Source organism: Nesoenas mayeri, assembly GCF_963082525.1.
Source record: "Nesoenas mayeri genome assembly, chromosome: 16".
Lineage (NCBI taxonomy): Eukaryota > Metazoa > Chordata > Aves > Columbiformes > Columbidae > Nesoenas > Nesoenas mayeri.
Genome location: NC_137562.1, coordinates 4,586,151 through 4,611,697, shown reverse-complemented (window position 1 = coordinate 4,611,697; position 25,547 = coordinate 4,586,151). Strand labels below are relative to the sequence as shown.

General features: G+C 40.1%; 1 protein-coding gene across 1 annotated transcript in view; it reads right to left on the bottom strand.

Annotated features, from left to right (window-relative positions):
- Positions 1–9,988, bottom strand: part of TSHZ2 (teashirt zinc finger homeobox 2) — a gene marked incomplete at both ends in the record, with an annotated part of 136,044 nt that extends 126,056 nt beyond the window's left edge. Inside the window, one exon of the mRNA XM_080354730.1 lies at positions 9,949–9,988. Within this exon, the coding sequence (XP_080210856.1) occupies positions 9,949–9,988 (40 nt within the window). The remainder of the gene's footprint in view (positions 1–9,948) is intronic.
- Positions 9,989–25,547: the final 15,559 nt, after the last annotated feature.

Here is a 25,547-nt window from a genome sequence, read left to right as displayed (position 1 = left end):
TTGTCTCAATTATCAAAGAGAGACAAATTCCCATCCTGGGAATTTGCATACAGACTCTAATAACCTACTCTTCAGAAATAGAGGCGAGCATTAATTTCCACGTGAAAAGGAGCCATGGGAGAGCTTCCCCAGTCCCCAGCTCCAGAGAAGAAAGCCCCACCTGGTGATTCGCCACCAAACGATCTGGCCTCTGTTGGAGAGGGTAGCAGGTGGTCTCCCAGGTATGGCAGATTAGCCCTGTATTATCTAAGATTTATTCTGAGTTCCTGTCAATATAATGGCCAAAACGACCATTCCTGAAAGGTAATATGGTGTGAAAATAAACATAAACAACCCTTAATGAATCCTTAGGCTATTACTTGCATCATATTTCTTCTATAGGCAATATATACATCTCCACTTTAGAAAAACAACGCTGCCCTTGGTCAAGGCTTAACAATTCCTGTTTGCACCAGAGAAGGAACTGAGGAAGGTCCATGGGAACTGCTTGGTGCTAAAAGCTTTTGAAAATCCAGGTCTCTCTTTAGATGCCCACATAAGGATTTCGTCTCTTAACGTTAGAAAAATCAGAGCCTCAAATTTTATTACCACAGATTTCCAAGCACCTCTGGCAGTCAGGGTGGAGGAAAATGTTTCTGTCCTGTTTAGTTACAACTAGACCAGGTTTTTCATGTTTCTCAGGGCGATGCATTATACACTGTCAGAAATACAAAGCTAGATCCCAGGTCTGACAAAGAAAAGTAGGACAGTATATGGGGGGAAAAGTAAACGTAAACAAATTATCTGGTCCCGAAACTTATCACTGACCAAAACCCCATCTGAGGATAATTTAAGGAGGTTAAATAAATTATCTTGCTTATAACTATTGCCTAGTAAAGCTCACTTGGTGTGTTAACAGAGTTAATAGAGCTCTGCTTGCTTTGACTGTGAGTCCTCCCACTTTCGGGAGCTCCTGGACATGAGCAAAGTGCTGACTCCTCCACCTCGGGGAGTTGTGGGGAAGGATGAAACTTCTTCCCATCTCCCTCCCTGGGCGATTCCCACGTGTCCCACCCCAGCAGCGGGCATGGGGGTGCCTGGAGCCCCCAGCCCAGATGACAGAAACCTGACATGTCACCTAGAGCAAAGAATTAGGAGCAAATGCTGTTTGACCTTGAGCAAATCAGCTAATACCTCCTGGCTTCAATTTGCCTTTCTGTAAAATGGGGAAAAAATATTCTGCTTCACTGGGTTTATTTTGCGGAGTGCACAGCATTAGTAAGAAATCCTTGGAAGAAAGGTGCTAAGTGTGAAGAAATATTACTCCACTTCCTCACAAAGCACACACGTATACGAGCAGGAACGATGCAGCTAATCAAAAGCACAAGAAAGCTTTTCTCTTTTTTTTTTTTAGCATTTAATGCTACAGATGATCAATATAACTACTTAGCTTCTTTCTCCTTTCACATGTTAATTTAATGCTACTTGTGCTGTGCTTATAAATGTTATGACATGGCTGAAAAACACATAAAAAAATTAATTTTGGTAGAACAATATAGCAGCTAGCATAAGGCTATGTTTCTTCCATACAGAACTGTACATCATGAAAAGATCCTGCTCTTTTCTGTGCAGTCCACTAACGCTACGAGAAGTAAATGAGTTCTTCCTATATGAACAAAGAAAATTGCAGTCCGTATGAATTGTGGTGCTGATTGCCGGTGTAATTCACACAAAATTATTTATATACGAAAAATTTAGAGTAAAATGTTTCTACCAAAAAAAACCCCAAACTTCAATCCAAGCGAAGAGTGAGTGATAGAAATAGGGTCATTGTCTGCATATACCAAACTGCACCGATGTGCAAATTTTCATTCCGATCTCTTTTAAGTAGAGTTTCACTAGAAAATAATCTTTGCTATCAAGATATTCCAGAGAATTTAATTATTTTCCATAAAAACAAGAACTGTATGCTGCTCCTTTTCCAACAGAAATTTTGCACTGATTCCACATAAACAGACCAAATATCCCTTCAGCAAAGTTGCTTTGGGAATATTTAACAGCAATTTTTAAGTTATGGAAGCAATATTGAATGAGATTTAGTACAATTTAAGATAAGTGGGTCTTAATTTTATATGAACAGAGAGACTTAAAAAGCAAACAGAAAGAGTTCTGATTATATTATGCTGGAATATTAGGCCTTGTGCAAAATTGCCCCTTTTCTCTTTTACATGCATAAAAACAAGCACAACAAGCTTTTCCATTAAATTAGTCTTTTGAGAGAGATGCAGGAAGAGCCAGAAAGCTCCTTAAAAGTTTACTGCTTTTCATCTTTGTCAGGTAGGGATGTGTATTCAAAATGACCTATTCTTTCCAGTACACAATCCTTCCTGCAAGTTTTTTCTTCCTGTTTGACCTATCAGTTTTAAGAGTACCCCAAAATGGGAATGGAAGGGATTATTTGGATTAGTTTTCCCTATACACTCAGTAGTTTTTGCTTTCCCGTAGTCATCCAGAGCTAAAGATGCTTCCCATAGTCTCTTCAGCATCGTGAGTAACTTTAATGAGCCTCAGTATCATTAGACGATAGCAGTTTACAGAAACCAGGGAGAAAAGACACAGAAAGGAATAAGATACAGCTATAATGGATACAAGCCTTGGAGATGAAAGAAAGAAGTCAGCATCTCATTTGCATTAATACAATAAAAATACAGCATTAATGTTGCTAGTTATATTTTTTTTTTTCAAGAAAGTTGAGCCTGATTATATCTGAAATAAAAAGCAGGCCGTGCATTCCTTGTAGGTCTTGCAAGTGTTTAGGCTTTAAAGAACAATTACTGGCTATTAACTTCCTAGATCTAATTGCCACTAAAAACAATCTCCACAAAACTTCAGTCGAAAGCCACTCCTCAAGAACCCATGGTCTGATCTCTCAAAACTGCGTTGTTTATAGCAATACAAATTCAGAGCTACTATTCACGTAATTCCACTCCATCATTATGTATTTTGTTTACTGGTATTATGTGTGTGCACATATATAATTATATACGCAGACACATACAACAGATCATCATCAGAATCAATCAAAAGCAATATTGACAACCTCATTTATTCAAAAATCATGAGGCACACCCTCAAAAATCGAGAGACTAGATGGAAATTATGAAATGCTAAAAGCAGTCACTTTGAGAATCATGGCATTTTTCTTCTGGCAGAACTCTTAGGCTGCACATTTTCAAGCTCCTTAGTCCTCCATAGGAAGGAGTTTAAAATATGTTTTTATTTTAAAATGTATGTTTGGCATTCACGTAATCACCAAACTCCAGGAGCTGGAGGTTGAAAAAAAACCCCACTAACAAAGGACTTTCAGTAGACACAACTCCTAACATCATAGGAATTTTAATATTTGGGCAAATATTGGTGGAATAATCACTGTTCTAAGCAATTGAGCTTTCCAGCTTGTATTAAAAAATCCCAACAAACGGTGCATCTCCCTCCCAGGCAGACACTTGTCTGTCCCTTTTGCAGGTGTGCATGTCTGCGTACCTGAAAAGGATCTATTTCCAATACATTTAGGACTGTTTGTTCTATTTAAATGTGGAATTTTACCAATAGCTGGGACCACTGGGTGCTGCACGTTACAAACTATGTATTTTTCACAATCTAATCTTGTCATTTGGAAGCTATTGTTGTGACTTTCTTTTTCCTAAGGCGAAGAGGGAAAACATTTCTTTTAGGGAAACAAAGATTCTCTTCATTTTTCTAAATGAAACACTTAATGCAACACTTAGATCATAAGACCAGTTTTTCCACTTCTTTTTTGCCTGAAAAACCTCACAAGGTAACGGATGAAAAGCCAGCAACAGTTAAAGAGGGATGTGTAAATCTAATGGGAAACAGTGTGCTTCTATGATGTGTTTCTCCTTGAAACCTTAAAAAACACACCATTCACTGTCAAGGTATTTCGGAGTTGCAGAAGCCGTTATTATAACATGGTAAAAATGACTTGGTGCCAAGATCCAACAGCCTCAAATGGAAGGTCACCTTAATTTAATGAGAAAGAACTGATTTTAGCCCCCTAAAACTACACGGAACTTTTAGATTTCTGATTTGCAAAACCATCTTCATGCATTTACTTGAGAACTGCTGTCTGTGTGCACGACGTAACATTGCACGTTAAAACGGGATTCTTTAAAAGACTGTATCATCACTGGTATCAAGAAACAGTGTTTGATAATTAACACAGAGAATGGAAACATTTGAGAAGGGCAGTAACCCTTGAAAGCAAAATATCTCCGTCATACAGCCTTCAGAAAAGAATAGCATGCAACCACTAGTAACACAAGTTACAAGCAGAATTCTCCCTAGATTTAAAGCTTAGTGGTAGAATCTCGTCCTTCTTCAGAGGTAAAACATTAGTAAAGAAACATGTATATTTAATTTTGTAGCTGAACAGCCCAGTCTTACATCGACAGTCTCTACACAGGCCAGTTACCCATTGAAGCAAAGTGCTGAGTAAGAGCTGCAGAACTGGACCCACTCTCATGTAAATTATTGTAATTAAATAGGTAATGAAAAATCACTGCTCTTGCACAAATGAAATCTAAGACTTCAGCTGAGAGTGTAATGTGTTTCCAATTGACTCCTGTATCAGATTCGGAGACAGATGAAAATGTCTCTCTGCTTGCATGACCACGCTTTAGAGGTAAAACTTCACAAATATTTTCATTTTGTGGAGAAGAGGGAAAAACAAAGGCTTGTTTTAGCAGTGAAGTCTGTAGGATCTCCCTTTTTTAAAGCATAATATGGTACACACATGTGTCAACCCGAGACGCATTAAATAGAATTTGAATCATTTTACTTTGCATTTGCTAATAATACGTCACCCAGTAGAAGAACCAGGCCTTATTCTCCCCTCCACTAGCTGACATGATATTTTTTTTACATTTGAGCTCTTAAGATCTGCACAATAGCTTAACACAATAAGTGTTTAGCCTCTGGTTCCAACTGTAATTGATAGAGTACAGTTCCATTCCCTCTGCTGCTGCTGCTAAGTTGGGAATTGCAGCCACAGCAACTGACAGCATTTTTTTTGTCCATGAGTCTGGAGTTGCTCTCTGGGAGTGATGTTCTCATCGGGATGGGAAGGAAAATGATGGGAGAAAGGCTCACCCTGGCCCTGTGCTACCGAGGAACCCCTGGGACCTCTTCTAGGGGAAACAGCTACTTAAGGTGGGTGCTACTAATGAGAAGAAAAATCAGGAGGAGAAAGTGCTGGGAGGAAATACCAAAATCCTGCTATTTTGAAGAAAACGGGCTTTTCGATTAGAGAGCACCGAAGAGAGCGAGCATTTATGGAAAGGAATTTCTGACAAATAACATGTTTTTTAAAGTGCTATAAAATAGTGTCATTTACCGATGGAAGCATCTTTCATATCACTGTCACAGGGGCTGAACTCTTGGTGAGTCCCAGTCTTTATACAGAGATAATATACTGAGCTTTGGTATGTGAGAGTAAAATGGAAATAAGGAAACAGTAACTAAAATGAATGCAATTTCAAATTGTCCCATTCAGGCCTGAGTTTTGACATGGCAAAATACATAGCAGCTCCGGTTCCAGAATTTAACACAGATGGCGACTAATTTTGGTGCCTCTTTAGTTGCAAAAGTACCTATTTTGGAATATATTTCATTAACTAGGATTTAAAGGCTCCTCTTGTTTGTGAACACCTTGGCTTTTTTGTCATCTGTCAGCATTGTGATGTGCACTCTAACTGAAAGGTTCTGAGGCAAGAGCTATTTAGGTGGTTTTGATGTGCACTTGCTTATCTGGAGGATGTTTAAACAAAGCAGTGCTGCCATTTCTACAGTTTCATTCAGTACTGATTGCTTGGAACCTGATTCTATTGCCCCCGTAATAAAGGATACAAATAATACTTGAAAAGCCACAACGGTCTTGGTTATTAATACATGTATATATCACTTCCTTTCATCACAGAAATCTACATATTGGACCTCGCTGGTCATTTACTCTGCATTCTGAAGAAGCAACATTTCACTTTCTAAATATGTTTCTGTTTTAAATAATCTTCTACTAGTAAGGTGCAAACTGTGGCTTTAAAGTACTGACTGTTAAGCGTCTTCTGTTTGCTGCTCTGTGAGGACTCTTCCAAAAACAAAACTGTGTTATTCGACAGATCCACTAAACAAAATAAATGCAACTGATATCTCTTTCTGCTGTACTTTTCTAGAGCTTTGGTTCTTAGGTAACCTAGTGGAGCCGGGAGAGAAAGAAAAGAAGAAACGCGAAATTGCAGCCGGAAAAGGCGTTAAGTCCAGATTCCTCTTTGCAGGTTTTAAGAAAAGCAAACCAGCAATTCATGATCACAAAATAAAATATGCACATTTAAACAAGCTGCAGGGGAAAGGAGAGTTTAATCCAGTGAAATTGTGTTTGAAAGCTATTTCATACCCCTAGGAATAAAATCTGAATAGCAATTCTGCTTTGCTCCCACCCTTTTTCCACCCTTCTGTTAATATATTACCATTTGTTATGGAATCGTTACAAGACTTCTACCCCAGAGGTGGCTGCATTTCATTGAAGGATGAAGTACTTTCTGGGCCTGAGTATCTTCTTACTCGCAGGAGCAGCCAGCACTCATTGCAACTGCACTGATGCTGCTAGTAAAGCTATTTTTGATTTGCACCTGAGCTAGGGAAGAATCAGGCCCGCAGTTTGTAAAGCCCTTTGTGATTCATTTGGGTGAAAGCTACAACACAAATGGGTTGTTTATTGTAAACAGAAGTATGATACTAACGCAGGCACTGACATAAAGAGCTGCAACTCTCTGCCTCAAGAATTATCGAAATGGAAATGACGATCTCTAAAAGGAATGACGATTCAGCCCTGGAAAGATCAAAATGCATTTGACATAGTTTCGGTGTTGATGTGAAATAGAGTGTCTTTAAAAGTGTAATCCGAGATCAAAAATCCCCATCATCAAACATAAATAGTGCTCCATTTATCCAATTACATTACCTTGTTTCATTACAATGGTCTGTAATATATTTCTTAGGAATACAAGGCTTAAAATTAATAATAGAAAAGAACAAAATTGCCATGTATATATCTCTAGATAGATTTTCATCTAGCAGCAGGACTTCACTTCTGATTCACTCGCTGGTTCTCTCTAACCTTTACATTATTCATTAATCAAACTAGAAACCTGCTTTCAAAGTCTGTGCAGGGTAGTAATTATTTACACTTGTGCATAGTATTTAATTTTAAGCAATGACAAAAGCAGGCATGTCCAGAATCATAAGGTTTATCATTTTTCTTCCAAAAGAGATGAACTATCTAAAGAAGCTAAAAGTTGCAAACTTCTCCTCAATATCTCTGCTGCCATCAAGACAAAATGCAGTGCAACTGATACCTTTGAACTTGTACAACTAAAAATAAATAAAAGTGAAAATTAAGTAATATATAATGTATTAACTCCTTTAAATAAAAGGAGCTTTGCTATCAGCCTTGATGAGCAAGTCTTTTCTTAGTGCACAGTCTGTCTACTGTCACTTTGAGGTATTTTTCACCATACAAAACAGAACCTCAGTACTATCCCTGCAAATGAATGTCAGTTTTAAGAACTATATACAATAGGCATGTCTGCTCTTTGAAACCCCCTTACCCCCCACAAACACACAAATACAACTTCAAAGCAGAAGAACTATTGCAAATGTATAAACCTACTTCAAATCACTTATGCTGGGTGAAACTGGACTGCATTTGCAGTATTTTGCTCACCTGAAACAACATTGATTTGAGGACAAATACAATCAAACAAACGCACCACTGAAGAGCAATGCACATTTCATAATGAGAATAAGGAAGGAGAGATGTTATTGTGGTCATTCAATTTTCTGCCTCATCATTAAGATTCTCAAAAATACTGTAGCATTCTGGATAAAAATATATCTTACTGTGTTCTCAGCAGGGAAATCCCGGGAAACAACAGTCTGGGCTTTGCTCACAAAAATTTACTTACTCTGTAGCCTACGTTTCTAAAAAGAACAGGGTGTCCCTTCTACAAAAAGATACTACGTGCATTCCAAGGGAAAATTCTACTTTGAAAACAAAATAAAATGAAGCCTCATACTCCTGACAGAGAGAAAAAGCGAGCAGTTCTAGCACTGTCACTGTGATGATCAGCATCCATGAAAAAATAGCTATTTATCCTGCAAGTTGCAAACGTTAATGCCTTATTCAGATATAGCCTCTTTGTAAATAAAACAATAATAGCAACTCATCAGAGAGTTCTTCCGAATACATATCTATGTATATATATATATGAACTTCTAGCGTAACTGTTATTTATGGTTAAAGGGGATCTTTGCTTGCCAGGAATGATACCAGCAACCTGCACAGGTACATTCATTGATCACGTCCCGAAAGACCCTGCCTGCATACTACTGTCCTATACCTACATGAATATGGTGAAATGCATAAGTTTATAAAAGTTATGCATGTCCCAGTTTCTCTGAAATCACATTTACCTTTGAATGAATCCCAAGCACTACTTTTCAAAGTTTATTCAAGTATGCCACTAAACTTGCCCATACATTTTGTCCCACAATATAATACGCTACATCTAGAAAATGCTCAGAAGGGAGAGGAAAAATTAGTAAACCTTTTTAAACTAAAACCATAAAATATTATTTTTCTTTAGAGAACTAATCTGACAAAGGACACAAAGAAATAAAGAAGAGAAAAAAAAAACCCGCCTACATTAAAAGCCAAACAAGATAATAATTGTGCATGTCTGGCTAAGAGAATCTAGAGGGCAAGCCTTACGTCATTGGCACTTGGGTTACCATGGTGAGTGATTTATTGATATATATCAAGAATGAATAGATCAAAGGCAGCAAGATGACAGGTGATCAATCAAATGTCAAATCAAAGCTGGCAATCAACTGGAAAGCTGATTTTTCAGTGGGTGGGTCTGGCAGGAGAAAAATGAACTTCCATATTGCGCTTCCCAGAAACAAAACCCCACCACACTATTAAAAAAAAATAAAAAGCAATTAAGCAGCCTGAAAGAAAACTCTTTGAAAAGATTTACTATACAGGCCCACTCGTCTGTTTCTTTTTCTTGGCCCCTAACAGCAAAAGAACACCCTACAAACGACAAAACAACACTTCCAAAGTTGCAAACTATTTTCTTCTTTAAAAAAAAAAATAAAAATGCAAAACCACTTGGCATGTGCAAATATACAAACTCGGCAACAAAACAAAAGGAGGATTTGATCTGAAAATGTGGATTGTCTTCTAACAGTCTGAACGTTTCATTTTATTTCCTGTTGCAATTTTCACCACTGATGATCAAAGGCTGAACTTCCCCACCGGGTTCATCAGCAGAGACAGTCCCTGTACTATTTCAGGCATACACAACACACACACACACTCACCCGGCCGGCATCGCCACCAGAAACACGGCGAAATAAAAGATTAAACACACCGACCCACTTCGCGAAACACACGTTTTAAAAACAAAAACCGCCGGGGGGGGGGGGGGGGGGGGTGGATAAGAAGAAAAAAAAAATAGAAATACTAAAGCGGGAAGCAAATGGAAAGCTGCTTTCGGTTCGGGAAGGGGAAGGGGGACAAGGGGAGTCGAGTGGAAGAAAGTTGGGGGGAAAAGTTTCGGCAGGGCCGGCGGGAGCGGGAGCGGCGGGGACCGGGCGGCGGGAGCGGCGGAGGGTGGACGGAGACAGCCCGTGTCAGAGTGAGGATCTTGGCAATAAGGAATGAAACTGGCTCCGTGGAGTTACGAAGGGAAAGGGAGGGGGAGGGGGGGGGATAAATAAATAAAGATCCAGCCCGGAAAAGCAAGGGTGACCCTAAATAATAATAAAGATGGGGGGTAGGAGTGGAAGGAGCAGAGACAGAGGCTGTGTAAGTGGATGGCTTCTCCTTACCTGCAGCCCGTTTGGGTGCTTGCTGTTTCCTCCTTGGCATCGCTCTACTTTCTCCAATCTCACTTCTGTCCCCAGATCCGAGAGCCCTGAGACGCTCCTGAGTCGTGTTTCTCTGCCTCTGCCTCTCAGCTGCTTTCCCCGACACCCCCCTCAAGCCTCCCCTGCCCCCCTCCTTTCCACTTCACTGATAGGAACCTGTTTGGTTTTTATTTTATTTTAGAGATCTAGGTTTCTTTCTCTCTCTCTCTTTTTTTTTGGTTGGCTTTTTTTTTTTTTTAACTGTTGCAACACTTGCTTTGCTTTGATTCAAACATCCGAGCTCAGGAGCAAATGAAAGGCGCCCACAGTGCCAGAGAACGGTAATAAATAAATAACAAAATAGATATGTATATCTTAAAAAAAAAAAGGCAGCTCTGGAAAGACTGTGGGGCTGGCTGCTTCCTCCCTTTCCTCTCCTCTCCTCCTCCTCCTCGCAGAGCTGTATGGCGGAGCGGTGCCCGGGTGTGCGTGGTGTGTGTGTGCGTGCGTGTGTGTGCGCGGAGCGCTGCAGGTTCCGTGCTGTCAGATGCCAGGCAGTGAGTGATATGGGAGAGGACAGGGAGGCTGCGGGTGGAAGGGAGAGCTGCTGTTCGCACACGCACACGCGCGCACACACACACGCGTGCACACACACACACACACACACACACACCACACACACACACGCACAGGCAGGGCGAGGCGATGCCAGCAAACATCGATCCACTGAGCAAACTGAACATTAACAAAACTCCTCCTCCGCGACCTGATGACAGGATGAATTTACTCGCGCAGGCGGGCGGCAGCGCGGGGCGTTAAAGGGACAGGGCGCGCCCCTGCCCCCGGTGTCGCAGCCCCGCGTCACCACCCCCCCCACACTCCCATCCTCCCCCCACCCCACGCGAGACCACCCCACGCAGCCCTCGAGGGTTTGTCCCCCGGAGGGTTTATCCCCCGAGGGAGGGCGCTCGGGACGGGGCGGCAGCGCCTCGCGCCCCATGTCACTCGGGCGTTTCCACTGGAATTCTGGGTGTTTAATGCAATGACCCCGCCACGCGTGGGGGCTGTGGGGACCCGCGGCTGGTGCTCCCGCCGCCTCGCTGCAACCACGCGTGACTGGTGATTCCTCAGGTGTCACTGGGGCTGGGGACACCACAGCCCTTTGTCTTCTCTCATCTTCATCCTCACCCTGGTGGTCACCCCGCACGCTTGGTCCTAAAGGCAAAGTTTGGTGAAGTTCGGGTGAAACCCAAGGCTTCGTTCGAGGCCCTTCTGCAGTAACAAATGAGGCACCAGGGAGCCCAGGAGTGCAGGGTTAGTGTACACTGCTCAAGCACCCTCCATTCTCCTGTTTCCTTCTTGCACCTGGATTTATGGGGATTCAGGTGTGTCCATCAGGTGCTTCTGTGCCTTCATGGCAAACCAGAGTAAGTCTTGTCCAACCATACAATTTGTCAACCTTTCAGAGACCCTAACTTGCCCCCAGGCCAAGGAGGGGCAGGTGGCACTGGAGCCTCGAACAGTTTTGTTCCCCAAGACACGTGGAGGTAACTTTCCCTGCCCTGTTTAACCACTTCAGTTTTTTTCCACAGCTGTTCTTAACACTATGAGGGTTTAAAAGTGATTTTGGGGATGAAAGGGTAGTTCAATTTCTATATGTTAATTATGACTTGTATCAGACATCTTAAAAGTGGATTTTGCAACACTCCATAGCCTACTCCCGGGGTTTGCTAGGGAACCAAGTTCTTAGATACTTTTTTTCCTGTTTTGACATTTGTATCTTTCTAATGAAACTATTTGGTTTAATAGAAGTAATTTGCATCTCTCTAAAATCAGTCTATTAGATCGGGCTCTGTTACAAAGCACCAGCAAGAGCCACCGTGTCATAGCTGGTGTCACTGGAGATCTGCAAACCGCAGCTCGGGCAGGGAATGAGTTTCCGTGGGAAGACCCCTGAGTGACCTTTGTATCTAACGAGATTGTATTTATGAAAGTGCCCACCAAACTGATTTCACTTAAATTACTTGATAGCCTTCCCTGTACGAACCCTAGCAATTTTTATAAGCAATTTGAAAGTATTTATTGGTGCAAGCAAATGCTTGGTTTGAAAGATAAAACAGGATAACGCTACTATAAAATACTCATTTTTCCACTTCTGCCTAGCATAACTCACTCAGAAGCGAACAGCTCTGCTTGAATGAGTCACAATTGCACAGACCTTTTATACCTGTGTGCAGCACGTGTAAGATCCATTTGGTGCACACCAGGGCATTTCTGATTTGCCTCCCATACAGGTGGCTGTGAGCACAAGGCCAAGCGTGCCAGAGCTTTCATGGCGTGGGGGAGATTATCCTGGCACTGGGATGAGAAGTGACATGCTACCTAGTTTGTTAAGTGCAGCACTGGACCTGGATAAGGTATTTCAGGGGCAGGGTGGTAAACTAGGATTTTCACATATCATCCAGCTTTGATCTGTGATTTTGAACCCTCCATCTTCTGTGTTTTGGTTGCCAAATCAGAAGAATGGAGATACTTCTACTTGGTTTTATATTTTCTCTCCTGCCTGGCTGCAGAGAGAGATACTGGCCCTCTGATTAGGTTAGTTTGTTTATTATGAAGAATTGTGCATTAAACGCTGTTTTAACACAGTGATGTTTTTATTAACAATTCTCCCAAACTGTGGGACATGTTGTAATGTATTGGGACACTAGCAGGCATCAGGAGGGGGCGCAAATGATTTCAACCTCTTAAGATTTCAACCTGTCCATCTGGGATCTGCTAGTGTTGTGCAAGTTGAAAAGATACAAGATCTAGATGTAAGCAAAGTAGTGATTCAGTGTAGCCTGGGATCAGCAAGTAGTGGCTATTGTTCTCCAGAGTCATGGCTAAAATCCAAATGCTACACACTGGGTATGGTATTTATATCAGTGGCGTTTTCAATCTCAACATGCAAGATGAGAAAGTCACTGTTTTAAATGGTTACTCCTTTGGGAAGGGAAAATTGAGAAGATGGACTTCTGAGTAGAGCACTAGTGAGATGGCACCCTATCCTCGGTGATAAATGGGAGCATTAACAAGGCTTGGTCGAGAGGAACCCTACAGATTTATGGCTTCCTGTCTCCACCAGCAGATGCCATTATGGCTGACAGAACAAAATGCCTTTCAAGAGGGAACTGGGGTGGGATTATGAAGAAGGGGAAAAAAAGCACGCAGGATCTGGTGTCCATTTTTATCCGCCGGTCAGAACTCGCTGATAGGTTTGGATAGAGCTGAAACTATATAGCATTTGTGTGCTCTCTGCTTCTGTTATTTATAACTAAGTTGGTGAAGGTCATTTAGCATCTCTTTTAGCACAGGAAGAACCCATAATATTTACCGAAAGCATTTTTACACACTTGAAAATTAAGACATAATAAAATGAACAGATAGCACTGGAGGCTTCCTTGGCTTATCCAATGGAATATTCTTGATGGGTGCTTAATGTTTACTTTGGAAATGTAGCAAATGATTCTGAAGCTATATTGAATTTTATCTATTTTTATTACGTTGCAGAATAATATTTCTCTTTCCTGACAAAATGTTATGACCAGTAATAGCAATGGCAGTTATGCAGGTTCAAAAAAGAGTAATCAAATCTCATGCTTCAGGGCACGAGCTGAATTCCCCACTGGGATCCAAAAGGAATTTTCTCCCCCCAAATACAGCAATATACAATCAACTAGGTATGTTCTTAGAGGTTTTCCAATTTCTTGGTTAGGTGCAGATTGCATGGAACAATAGTGTGATGTGGGACAGTGAAAATCCTCTATTGCTATAGCTTTGGGCCGGTTTTTGTCTGATTTTTCAAAATAATGTGTGTGGTTTGTTGTGCATTACAGTAAAGTTTACATTTTTTATGCACAAGAAAGGGCCAAATATGCTTCGTGTACTTGACTTTGATAACAGTTCCCACCGTGGGTAGTCACAACAAACTCAGCTGTGTTACTTGGTTTTGTTGTCTGTCTTTCTTTCTGTGGCTGCTATGCCGATCATTAAATGTGGGGGGTTTTGATTTCCATCTTGTTTGTTTGTTTGTTTCTTAGAAGTTATATATGGAAGTACATAGCTCATCTTGAAGGAAATTAGGCTTGGAGTTGATTACCCTGTTCACACTTTGCCTATCGCTTTAGAGAAAGAAAGAGTCGATGTTCTAACAAGTTATACAAATAGAAAAGAAAAAAAGAAATTATTTGGGTTGATAAATGAAAATTTAAAATATGTAGTAATATTACTAGCTATTGATATTGTTATCTTCAATCTTTACTTCCTCCTTGTTCAGAATTACTGGGGGGAAAAAAAGTATTTTAAAAATGTTGGGATTACAACCATTCTGAAGGAATCAACTTGGCAGACAGACTGGGGAATCCTTATGGAAAACAGAGCACCTTGGTAAGCTGACCAGTGCGGTCTCTCTGCCCATGACAGGATTAAATATATTTGGTTCACTCTTGAGGCACATTTGACCCTACAATCATATGATTCAACAATTCATCTGGGCAAACTATTCCAGTGGCTTAAACAACAGAAAAATTTCCTACTATTAAATGTTTCTGGAAACCTGTCTGCTTCTTCTTGTGGTGTTCTCACAAGAAATGGAGAACGGTTTGTTTCCTTCCTCTCTGCAGCAATTTTGAATATATTCGAAGACTTAATACATCTACTCACCAGACAACCCTGATTTCTTCAGCCATTCCTTGTAGGTCATGTTTTCTGGACCTGGCACTATTTTCATTGTTCTGTGGCTGGGCAACATATGTTTCAAAGTGCAGCGCCAAAAACTGGATGCTGTATTGCATTTGAAATCTTCCCAGCACCAAGCGGGATTATTTCACATGTCTAACACATGACACCCCTGTTTATATGTCCCAGTTTGACATATGCCCTTCTTGCAACAGCACGACACTGTTGACTCATGTACAGCTTCTGATTCACTGTAACCCCAGATGCTTTCTTGCAGAACTGCTTTGTAATCAGTTGTCCCCATCCTATATTTGAGCAGCTGATTATGCATCAGCGACAACTTTGCACTGATTCATCTTGAATTTCACCCTATTTTTTCTGACTGTTTTTGCAATTTGTCAAGGGCATTCTGTATTATAACACTGTCTTCAAAGGCTGTTGCCATTCCCCCTACCTTGGTACCACCTGCAGATATTATGCATAACATTTTCGGTTCCACTTTCTAAGACATTAACAGTATTGGGTATTACTGGGCCCAGGACCCACTCCAGGTGTTAGTCCAGCCTGACAATGAGATGTGAAGGTGTAATTTTGGAGTATGATTTTCTGACCTCTTCCAGCCCCCTGCGATGGTGTCATCTGGAGGATATTCCACAGCTCGCCTATGTGAGACCTATGTGAGACTCATGTGAGACCTATGTGAGACTCATGTGAGACAGCGGCAGAAGCTTACAGAAGTCAAGATTAGGTAGGTTTGACATAATCTATCCTGAATAAGTCCATATTGTCTCTCGTTTATCTCCAAAAACCTTATTCTATGTTCTTATGGATAGTTTGATTCTTTTGTCCCAGTATTTTTATATGAACAGAAGGTAAGAAGACCCAGTGGTCCCTTCCCACCCTTCCGTCTTGAAGACAGCTGCTGTGTTTGCACTGCTGAGTCTGCTGGAAACCACTGGTCCTTCACAGGTCTTCAGGGATGGTCACTGGTGGTTCTGATATTTTTCTAAGATGAGTTTAATGGCCTGACCTTATCTATGTGCTTTCTAAGTGCTCTTGAACCTCTTCCTACTGTAGGCAGAGCTCCCGCTAATCTAACAGTGGTCTTGATTATTTTTGCAATCTGATCACAGCTGATTCCCGTAGCGAAGATGAAAGTAAAAAAGGCTTTCTTAGGGTGATCTGTCGAGAGCTTTCTCTACTGAGTGACAGACGTAATCTTTCCTAGGTCTTTTCCTGCATAGAGCACGCACTTACCAAACACTTTCTTCTTATTATGTTCCTTTCTAGTTGTATCTCATTTTGTGACTTTCTCTATTATTTTTCCCTGTGTATTCATGGTCACTAGAAGGGACCCCTTTCTGCATGTCTTTCACATTTAGACAAATACTTGTTTGTTTATGGAATGTATATTCAGGGTTTCTTTTGTAGAAGCATTCCTTGCCATGCTATACAGCTCTTTTTCCCTACAAAAGGTTATAATAGCAGCATTGGGGCAAAATAACGTTTTCCCCTTTCAGGCATTTCTCTGCACGCAGTTCAGTTACACCCAGTTTGGTGGGGTAGGGAAGGTTAAATTTCACCTCCTGGGATGAAATCCTGATATTGCTAATAATTTATACTTTGAGTAACAGCAGGCAGCATTTCCAGAGACCCTTGACTTCTAATCTTCAGCTAAAGGATTCACCCTTTGGCTGCAAAAGAGGCATTTGAGTTTGCAGTCCCATTTAACTGCAAAAAGTAATCTTTTGTGGCCAAGAAACGAGAATTTAAAAGAGTGCGATGGTTTGCACAGCTCTGGCTGCAGCTACCTTCACCAGCCACATCTGTGGTTCATCTTCCATCACAATGTCATCAACTAGAATACCACATAAGATCTCATTCAGAACTATACATAAGGCTCACCATGCATTTTTTAACTATGACATCCTATTTCCAGAATTTATAATTCAGACTTGCAAACCTACTGCAGACTGAAACAGCCTGGAAGCTCTCATTTTAGGAACTGAATTTTCCTTCTTTAAATCACAACAAATCTCCAGTTTAAAAAAACCCCCACAACAATAAACATGCCACTTTTTCTGAAGTAAGCACAGCAACACTGTAATACCATTTCCCAATCAAAACAGGGAAAGCAGCTAATTGAATTGGTTCGATCTAAAAGTTGTCCATACTGCAATCCACAAACCTATTTTCTTCAGTGGATTTTGAGTTAAGTCTCTAATCGGCAGGCACATCGGACTAGTGGAATTATTTTCTTTTTAAACAAATAACAATATCTTCAGAATTTTTTAAAATAATAAGAGTCCGCTGGAACTGGGCAGGAAATGGACTGGAGTCCATGAAGAGTCCTTGGGAAAAGGCATAATTGAAAAAGAAAGAAAAACTAGAACTGTCATTTTTAGGATGGAAAAGCAACATCAAGATGGCAATATGTTCTTCCAAAACATTTTTCCTTAAGTATCATATTTAGTTGAAAAATATGTCTTAATAGATTTTTGCAAATACGGTATGAATGTTAAAATTATAAAATAGACATGTTTCATGCAATGCCTGCGTAACTGCTGAATACCTCCCTGCAAACTAGAAGCTTGAAGATGGTCTTGGGCTTTTTTTTTCCCAGTGCATCAGAAAAAGGACTGTGCACTACTGTAATCGGCGAGGAGAGAGATGCAGAACACAACGACTGGATATGGTCCTTTCTTTTAGAGAGCAATCTTGCGAAGGAATCCTGTGCCCGTATGAAATTCACACTTGGAAAGGTCTTGTTTGTTAGTTGGCAGGAGCTAAGAGGTTGTGAGGTTGTGTCTTCTGGAGGAGGCACAAAGGAAGGCAGAAGCAGTTTTCTTTTGGAAAGTAGAGCATCTTTCTTCTTCTGAAAGCACTAAGGGGACAGGAGAGGCCAGGCCACTCACAAACACAGGCAGGTCAATATTGGGGGCTCTTTGAAGCTGGATTTCTCTCTTCCTTTTAAAGACTGAGTAGCAATCCAAATAAAGAGAGTGGATAAACTGTGCAAAATATATTACACAGTTGGCAAAACCAGATAAACATCTACAGGAAACTTTGGGTTAGAAGCTGCTTGCCTTGAATAGAAGGGAAGGTAAAAGTCTGAACTTGCTTTTAAAATGGCTATAGCAGTATCGATTTGACAAAGTATGCGAATACCCCTTCTATCTGGATCATTTAATTACAAAGCACCAAGTCACCATGGTATTGGGATGTGTGCTATCCATTATGCCATAAATTAATTGTTTGTGCAGCATAAGCCTATTCTTTATTTTATTGGTGTGATTATTTATTATTATCATGTATAGTCAGAGAATAAAATTATGCCGACAATTGGAATAATTGAATTGAGATATTGGGGGCTAAAATGATACCGGTACTTCCTAGAGCTTCTAGTATTCCATCTCTGACAATGGCTGGGGAAAAGGTAAGGTGCTAAATACTTTCAGAATCTGTAATTCTCTATGTTGCCACTTGTAGTAAACTGTGTCACCCACTGAGACATGCAGGGATTCTTTTCTAATGTCAAAAAAAGCGAAATGGACAAACACAGTTTACATGTACTACACACATTTGTTTAATAAACAATACAGAGAAAATTTAACCGAAATGCTAAAGCCACTAACAGAGACCAAATGCTTAATATGATTTTAATTGAAATGTAATTTTGATAAAAAAAAGAGATGAAGATTTCATGTAGCAAAAAGCAATAATTCTGTGTGAAAACTAAAGGAAGGCCAAAAAATATTTAAAAATACTGTATTTTTTTTTTTTTTCTACAGAAGATCTGCCAAAACATTCTGAACATTAATGAAAACGTTTGTGCACCAGGCCCAGAAGACGTTGCTCTCCTGGGTGGGCCCCCCAGCTCCTCTGCAGGTGTTCCCAGTAGATTCTACGAACCCCTCACGAGCTGCAGCTGCCCCACACCTGCAAAGGTTGAACTCAGGAGGTTTCCCCTGCTGGTTCCTTCCTACCTTCTCATGCAGATCCTCTCTTGGCTGTTCCTGTATGTGTCTATATCAGGTAAGTGGTTATTAGTAATATTTTTCCTTGTGTTTCCTGTGCTGTCTGGTTTGAATATGTGCTGTAGAGCAGCTTATCTGAAGGGAGTAATCTCTTTCTTTTCCTCTGTAAATTGAGAGTGTAACTTGCAAGCTCAGATACCTACCACAGGTTGTTTAAGCCTGAGGTAAGTGCTGATCCTTAGTGTTTTGTCTGTAATCATTGTGCTGACTTCTTTGGGTTAAACGAAGTGTAGTTTTATCAGTGAATTGCACGCAGTTGCAAAGCTGGAGGTGGGAAGCAAAGAGCATTCTGTATAAATGACTGAGAGTTACCAAAGAAGGAGACCAGAAACAATGAAGTTTAGTAGAAATCTAAAAAGTAAAGAATAAAGACTAGGAGACAAAGTAGGGACCGTCCTTCGTAATTGGCAACATTGGGAACAAAGAGAATATTTAGAAACAAGAAAGACTTATTGCTGAGCAGTAGCAATTTGTTTTGTATTCAAAGTGTCAAAAGCAAGAGTGATAATAAACCTAGAAAACCAGGTTTTGGGGGTTTTTTTAGAATCTGGAGGTTAACGGTGGAGGGAATAATGTATTTATGCTTACTCAGGAAAAATGCTGTGTAGTGTTCTTTGATTTAAAAAAGAAAAAAAATGTTGGGAGTTTAATTTTGGTTAGAATACTTCTTTCTTTGTTCCTAAATAATGAGGCATTTCTAAAGCACCTGTGTCATCGTTGGCAATATTCCTTGCATTGTCTTGCGCTGCGTTGCACCTGTTATGTAGGACACACAACGACTTCTTAGAAACCCTTAGTCTTAATCAGGGTTGTAAATCTCCAGTTTGGGTGCTGATCCACCCCATCCTTGGCTTATGGGAGATGCTGAGCCTGAGCATTAGGATGACACTTTATCCTCCTTGACTTGAGTCTTGTTACCTGGTGCTGGTTAGGAAAGATGTTTGGTTACGTTACTCATTCCTGCCTTGCATGGTGATCGTTGTGCAAATGGGCAAACACTTTCGTGTTCACAATATGTCTCTGTTTCTGAAAAAGGAGTCTGAGGCTGTTCGGTTTGGCTTTAAGAGTCTTCCATAAAAAGCGGGATAGTTAATGGGGGAATGGAATTCTAGTTTTGTGGAACAATATTACAAAAGGAGACATCAAGCCATTTTTATGAAAATTGAATGACACTTTTATGGCCTTTCTCTACTGCTTTTAATATAAACTGTATAGGAAATACAGGTGAAGGGGGAAAAAAGTCCACCTGTCAAAATATAGCTCTGTTTGGTTACCTCTGTCCATGGGACAATTTTAGTAGCTTGTCAATCAGTGGGCTGCTAAATAGCCTCTCCAAAGCACAATCTGCTATTTCAGACGACATCAGTGTGTCAATCATTTATTGAATCAAAGCCAAATTTGAAGCAAAGCAAGCCCAGTTTGTCAATCACTTCTCGGTATTCTCTCCACTAACCACCTGACAGCTTTTAACTTTTCACTTTTGTATTCCATGCAGCTAGTTAAGATTCTTTCATTTTTAATTGGGCTTCTTTTATGATTGGTAGCTAAGCAACTAATATGTTGTTTTATCTGGTAATAATGGGCCCAAACTTGAGAGCTTTCTTGACCATTCCTATTTGTTGTTGGGAAATTATTTTCCTTCAAGTTACTAAATAGCAGATGTAGCAGAAACAGTTATTTAATTATGGGTTGTCCTGTTGTTTCTATCTATAAACACTTTTGGCACTGTTTAAAAATAAACACTGCATGCGCTGGCAAATATATACTGAGTGATTTTAACTCCTGATAGAACCCCTTGGAATTTCACTGCTCACTTACAGGGAAAACTGGGTGCAAAATTGAAGGGATTGCCAAAAAGCAGTTTGGAAAAATATTAGCAGAGGACAGAGTGAGAAATCTCTGTTCCAGAGTCCCACTTGGCTTTGATCCAACCTGATCAGCTTTCAGTCTTAATTTAGGTACAATTAAACTTCTGAGGCCAAGCACAATGCTCTGAACCACTATTTCTCCAAACGAGCCAGAAGTCCTTTCTGAGCAAGCTCTGCTGGCTTCTCAGTCCAAAACGGTGTTTTGAGTTAATTAAGATTTTTCTATATCTGAGTTGTAAAATGTTTAGGTACAAGTTGAGTCCACCAAAGGTGACTGCAAATCCTGGTATAGTTTCAGTTATCATGCACGTGAATGCTGCTTTCATGTGTGTAATATGGTCTACAGCTAGGAGTAAATGGTTTTGCCTTTCTATTTCTGAAGACTGTCATCAGTAAAGCCAATGTGTTGTTTTCAGACAGAAAGAATTAACTTTCTGTCCTTTCCATGAAAGGAAGTTTGGAAAAAGCACTATTTCTGTGTTACAGAAAAATCTATTTTGGGTTCAAAAGAGTTTTATTCATTTAATTCTTTTGCATATCTGTTTGATGGGCTTCTGGCTGTCTTTTGACAGACTGCTGTCATCTGGTTTGATCCAAAACTGTGAAACTCCAGATGTGCCCAAGAACTTGGGAGAACATGGGTATAGTTTTGCAAAAAGCTACAGTAGGTTTCAAGGCAATCTGATACCAAATGTACTTTGCAGTCCTATTTAAATTTTACTTTTCTTTTTTGTATTTTTACCAAGACTCGGTAAAAGACACTGACAGCCCATGAGGATTGACAGTGGAGAGGCAAATGGGGGCTTTGGAGTCCTACAGTGTTTCAGAAATCCAGTTCAAATGCTAAATGTAGGTGCCTTTCCCTGTTATTAATCTGAGGGAGGTTCTGGAGAGCACTGAGGATTATGCTGGTGCTGTGATCAAGTGTCCCTCTCTTAGGAGGAAGATCTTTGCAGACTGAGATTGGCTAATCAATTAACAAAAACAAAAGCTATAAAGCATATCATATTTTGAAATTTGATTAAAACAGCAACCATTGGTAGCTTACAAATGAATTCTTAAGTGCCAAAAAATATGGTTGTTTTTTGGTTTGTTTGATATTTTTTTTTTCTTCCTGTTCTTGAAGGGATTTCTGAGACCTTCCATTGAAATGAATTTAAGTAATAATGATATCAAGGATGGGCATCTACTGTTCAGTGACATTCTGACAAATGAGGTATAAGTTTGCCTGACTGCACAAGTGATTAAGAGATTTTTTTAATGGACAGATTTGTACTATTTTTATAGCTAGATATTAACAAAAGTTTTTAAAAAGGTGTTTTGATCCCAGGCTCCTCCATAGTTTGGCACAGATTGTTCATCTTGGCTCAAAGGGTGTTCAGGCCTGGCTGAACATGATGCTGAGCTCTTGTAGTTCAGGCATCTGAGCAGAGGGGAAACCCACACAGCACCCACCTACACAGCACCTGGTCCGTGAATCGGCAGAAGACTCTCAATGGAAGAATTAAGATACACAAGATCATAAATATTATACCAATAAGAGAAGGACAAGATTAAGAAAACCAGAAACAATTGTAGAGGTTGGTTGGTTTGTTTGTTTTTCAAACAGCTCCACTTTGGTCATTCACATTTAAATAATACTCAGAAAAGTCCTTCTGTGCGCAAAATGCCAGTGTCTCTTCATATATGTTATTACTCCTGTCCTACAGCTCTTATTAAGGACCCTTTGTACCAGAAGAGATGATACTTTTAGGTCCATTCAAGCATATGAATTGTACTGGGATATTTTTATTAGCTGAAAGTCAAGAGCAAACCAAAACACCTACTTGGTTGAAATTCCCAACTGGACAGAAATGCTGGAGCAGAGTCTCTCTCTGGATATTGATGTGGTACTTTGCTCAGTCTTCAATACATCTGCTGAAAAACAGTGACTCGCCTTGCAGTGTCATTGGTTACACAGGATGCACAGGGACTGAAAAGGTTTATAGAGCCATATATTTCAGGCCAACTTACAAATATGGGATCTGAGTCTGCTCTTGGTTAGTGGTAGTTCTTTTCTGAGTACTGTGGTAAGGCAGATGTCTGTTATGTAGAACTAGAGAGAGAAAAAATGAACTTTCCTTGATCTGTAGTGCTACCAAGTGCGATGGCGAGGTTCTCTGTGCAGGGGTCTCCATCTAAAATGTCAGTTTTCTCTTACCTACTTAACAAGCCCATTTTTCCCATGTATGTGTCCAAGAGATGATCAGTGTCAACTGCTGCCTTTGTCCACCTCCAGCCTCTGAATGAAGGGAGAACTTGCTAAAGCAAAATGTAGTTATGTGTGCTGGTCTTTATCCAGCATGCTCTGTTTAACACAGTTACCTTTCCAACAAGTAAAATGGCATCTTTAGCTATGCCGAGTGCCTGAATTCTTTGAGTTTACATCTCAAACGCCTACTAACCAGGAGCACTGTGCAACCCGTTAAATCATCAGTAACCCCACCCGTGTCACCTTGGTGCTACTTGGAGCCCGTTCTGTCTCGTTCTTACCAACCTACTGTGCAGCTTCCAGCAGTCAGGCAGAAAACAGCCCACGAACCAGCACAGAAAAGAGGCTATGGTTACAAAGCATTTTTATAATCTAGAATTTATATGTTGAACACTAACTGGTGTCGTTTAGAAGCACTGACTACTAAAACTGATAGCTTTCAAAACAGAAAAGCAAGGCTTAACGCTTCCTCATTACACAGGTACTCAAGTGCCAAGTGAGGTTTTCCTTGCATGCACGTGGAAGGGAAATATTCTATTCAAGATGGGTTTTGTTCAGAGCAATATTTGTTCTTTAGAACTAGAATCAAGAAGAAAATGGGTTAATATGCACATACAAATCTGTATACACATATTCTATGCTTGATGCCGTGTAGGGGATTTAAAACCATGGAAAATCGCCCCGAGATATTTCAAAATAGCAACAAAAAATTAAGATTTCTGCATTTTAAAACCTGGCTATTATTTGTCTTAAATAGCAGACTCAGCTGTGGGTTTTTATAAGTCTTAAAATATATCCAGGATTTCATACACCTACAAAACCCATCTTTTGTTAGTAATGGCTTTCTGATTAATTGCATATGTTCTATACTCACAAAGTTGAAGAGTATTTGAGTGCCTGAAATTATGAGCACTTCAGCAACCCAGTGAAGATATCTGCAGTGTAAACTTTGCACATGCATGGCCTGCCCTGCCAATGACCTTCATCTTGTTCTAGCAGGGGAGCGCAGTGTGTAATGCACTCAGTGTTAGCTTTTGCCTGATCCCTTTCTAAGCACATACTAATAACATTCATGTAAGTATAGACGCTGTTATGGGCTCGAGTCACTAGAGGATATAATTAATTAAAATCATTTGACCTCGGAAGAAGGTCCTTTTTTGAACAGGTAACGCTCAAGGAACCCACTTTTTCTATACTGTCTGGTATCCCAAGGTTTTTATAACATTTAAAGAAGAATATAAGGGCTATAGTACCATTAGGACTTCATCTAGCTGAGCTAAGTTGACGGTTTTGAGGCAAGAATAGATACACCAATCTGAAAATCTGTATTACTTCATGCCTCAGTTTGTCTCAGGGTAAATACTGACATGATGTTTTCTGGGACTTACTCTTCAAGGATGGCATGAAACTTAAATTTCACCATCTTTGATGACTTTAGTTTTTCTAGTAAAATATAAATTCATTTGACAGTGATATAACTATGCCTAAAAAATTGTGCAAACTACCAAGCCTTGTAGTTCCTCTTCGAAGAACAGATCACAAGCTCTTCAGTGCCATTCAGTATTGGAACCTATTCTAAAACTGAGAGGATGCCTAGCAAAAGGCTTGTGCCATTCTTTGCTATTACTTAAAACTTAAGTTCTAAGTTTTCATTCTTATCAATAAAACACCTGGATTTTTTCATAACATCTTACGTGTCTGTTACAGTTATGAAAATTGTGAAGTACAGGATATCATGGTGTTTGGCACATAGATGATAACCAAGTATTGCTCTCTGCACAACTGCACAGACTGTCAGCTTGATCAGATGCTGATTTTCTCTTCTTTTTTCCTGACTCACTTCACAAGTCTCTTGAAAAATTAACTTCTGAAAACATAACTGAATACTTTATAGAAACTCCCTTTATCACTCCTATGGGCAAATTTCATTGACTTAGAATTTAAGAGCCAATTCTGCTTAAGTTATATTCTCTTCATTTCACATCGGCAGCTAATGAAATAAGAGAACACTAAGGAAATAATGAAATGTTTTGTGATTAGGGCTATGGTGCATCCGGATGCAAATAAATACAAGCCAATATATCCTTTCATGAATTAAATTTGTTTTTATTTTGCAGCCTTTGATCTGTGTGTACCACAAACTAAAGTCTTTCAGAGCATCATTGTCTTATCCTAGGACCCTACGTAACTCACTCGTGCTGAGGTATGGTACGTGTCAGGTCAAAAGCCGCAGAGATGTGCTGATTGTAGGTATGTGAAACGCTGATCATAGGAGAAGCAGTGAGACCCTTTTCTATACGTCAGTTATACTTATTTCTTGCAGGTGCCTTTGAGCTTCATATGGGTTACAAATTTATCCTGAATTCCTGCGAGAGATTGGGGTTTAAAAAAAGAAAAACACTAAAGAAATGCTCAGATCAAATATTCAATAGATTTTCTTTTCCCTGTAAGCCTGTGGTTCGTGGGCTGTTTTCTGCCTCCTCCATTTTCCAGAGTGCTCTGTGGCCTCTTGGACCATTGTTTGGAAAGACCTTTTCGAAATAGGGAACAGCAATGCTTACCAAAATATTATTAGGTTAATTCCAGCCAGGCTAGCTTCAGGAGAGGTCCCTGACATCGAACAAACCTGTTTCCTTCGCTAGGATGTGTCAGTTAGAAACACCAACTGCAAGGATTTCTTATATTCTCATGAAAAAGGAAGGAAAC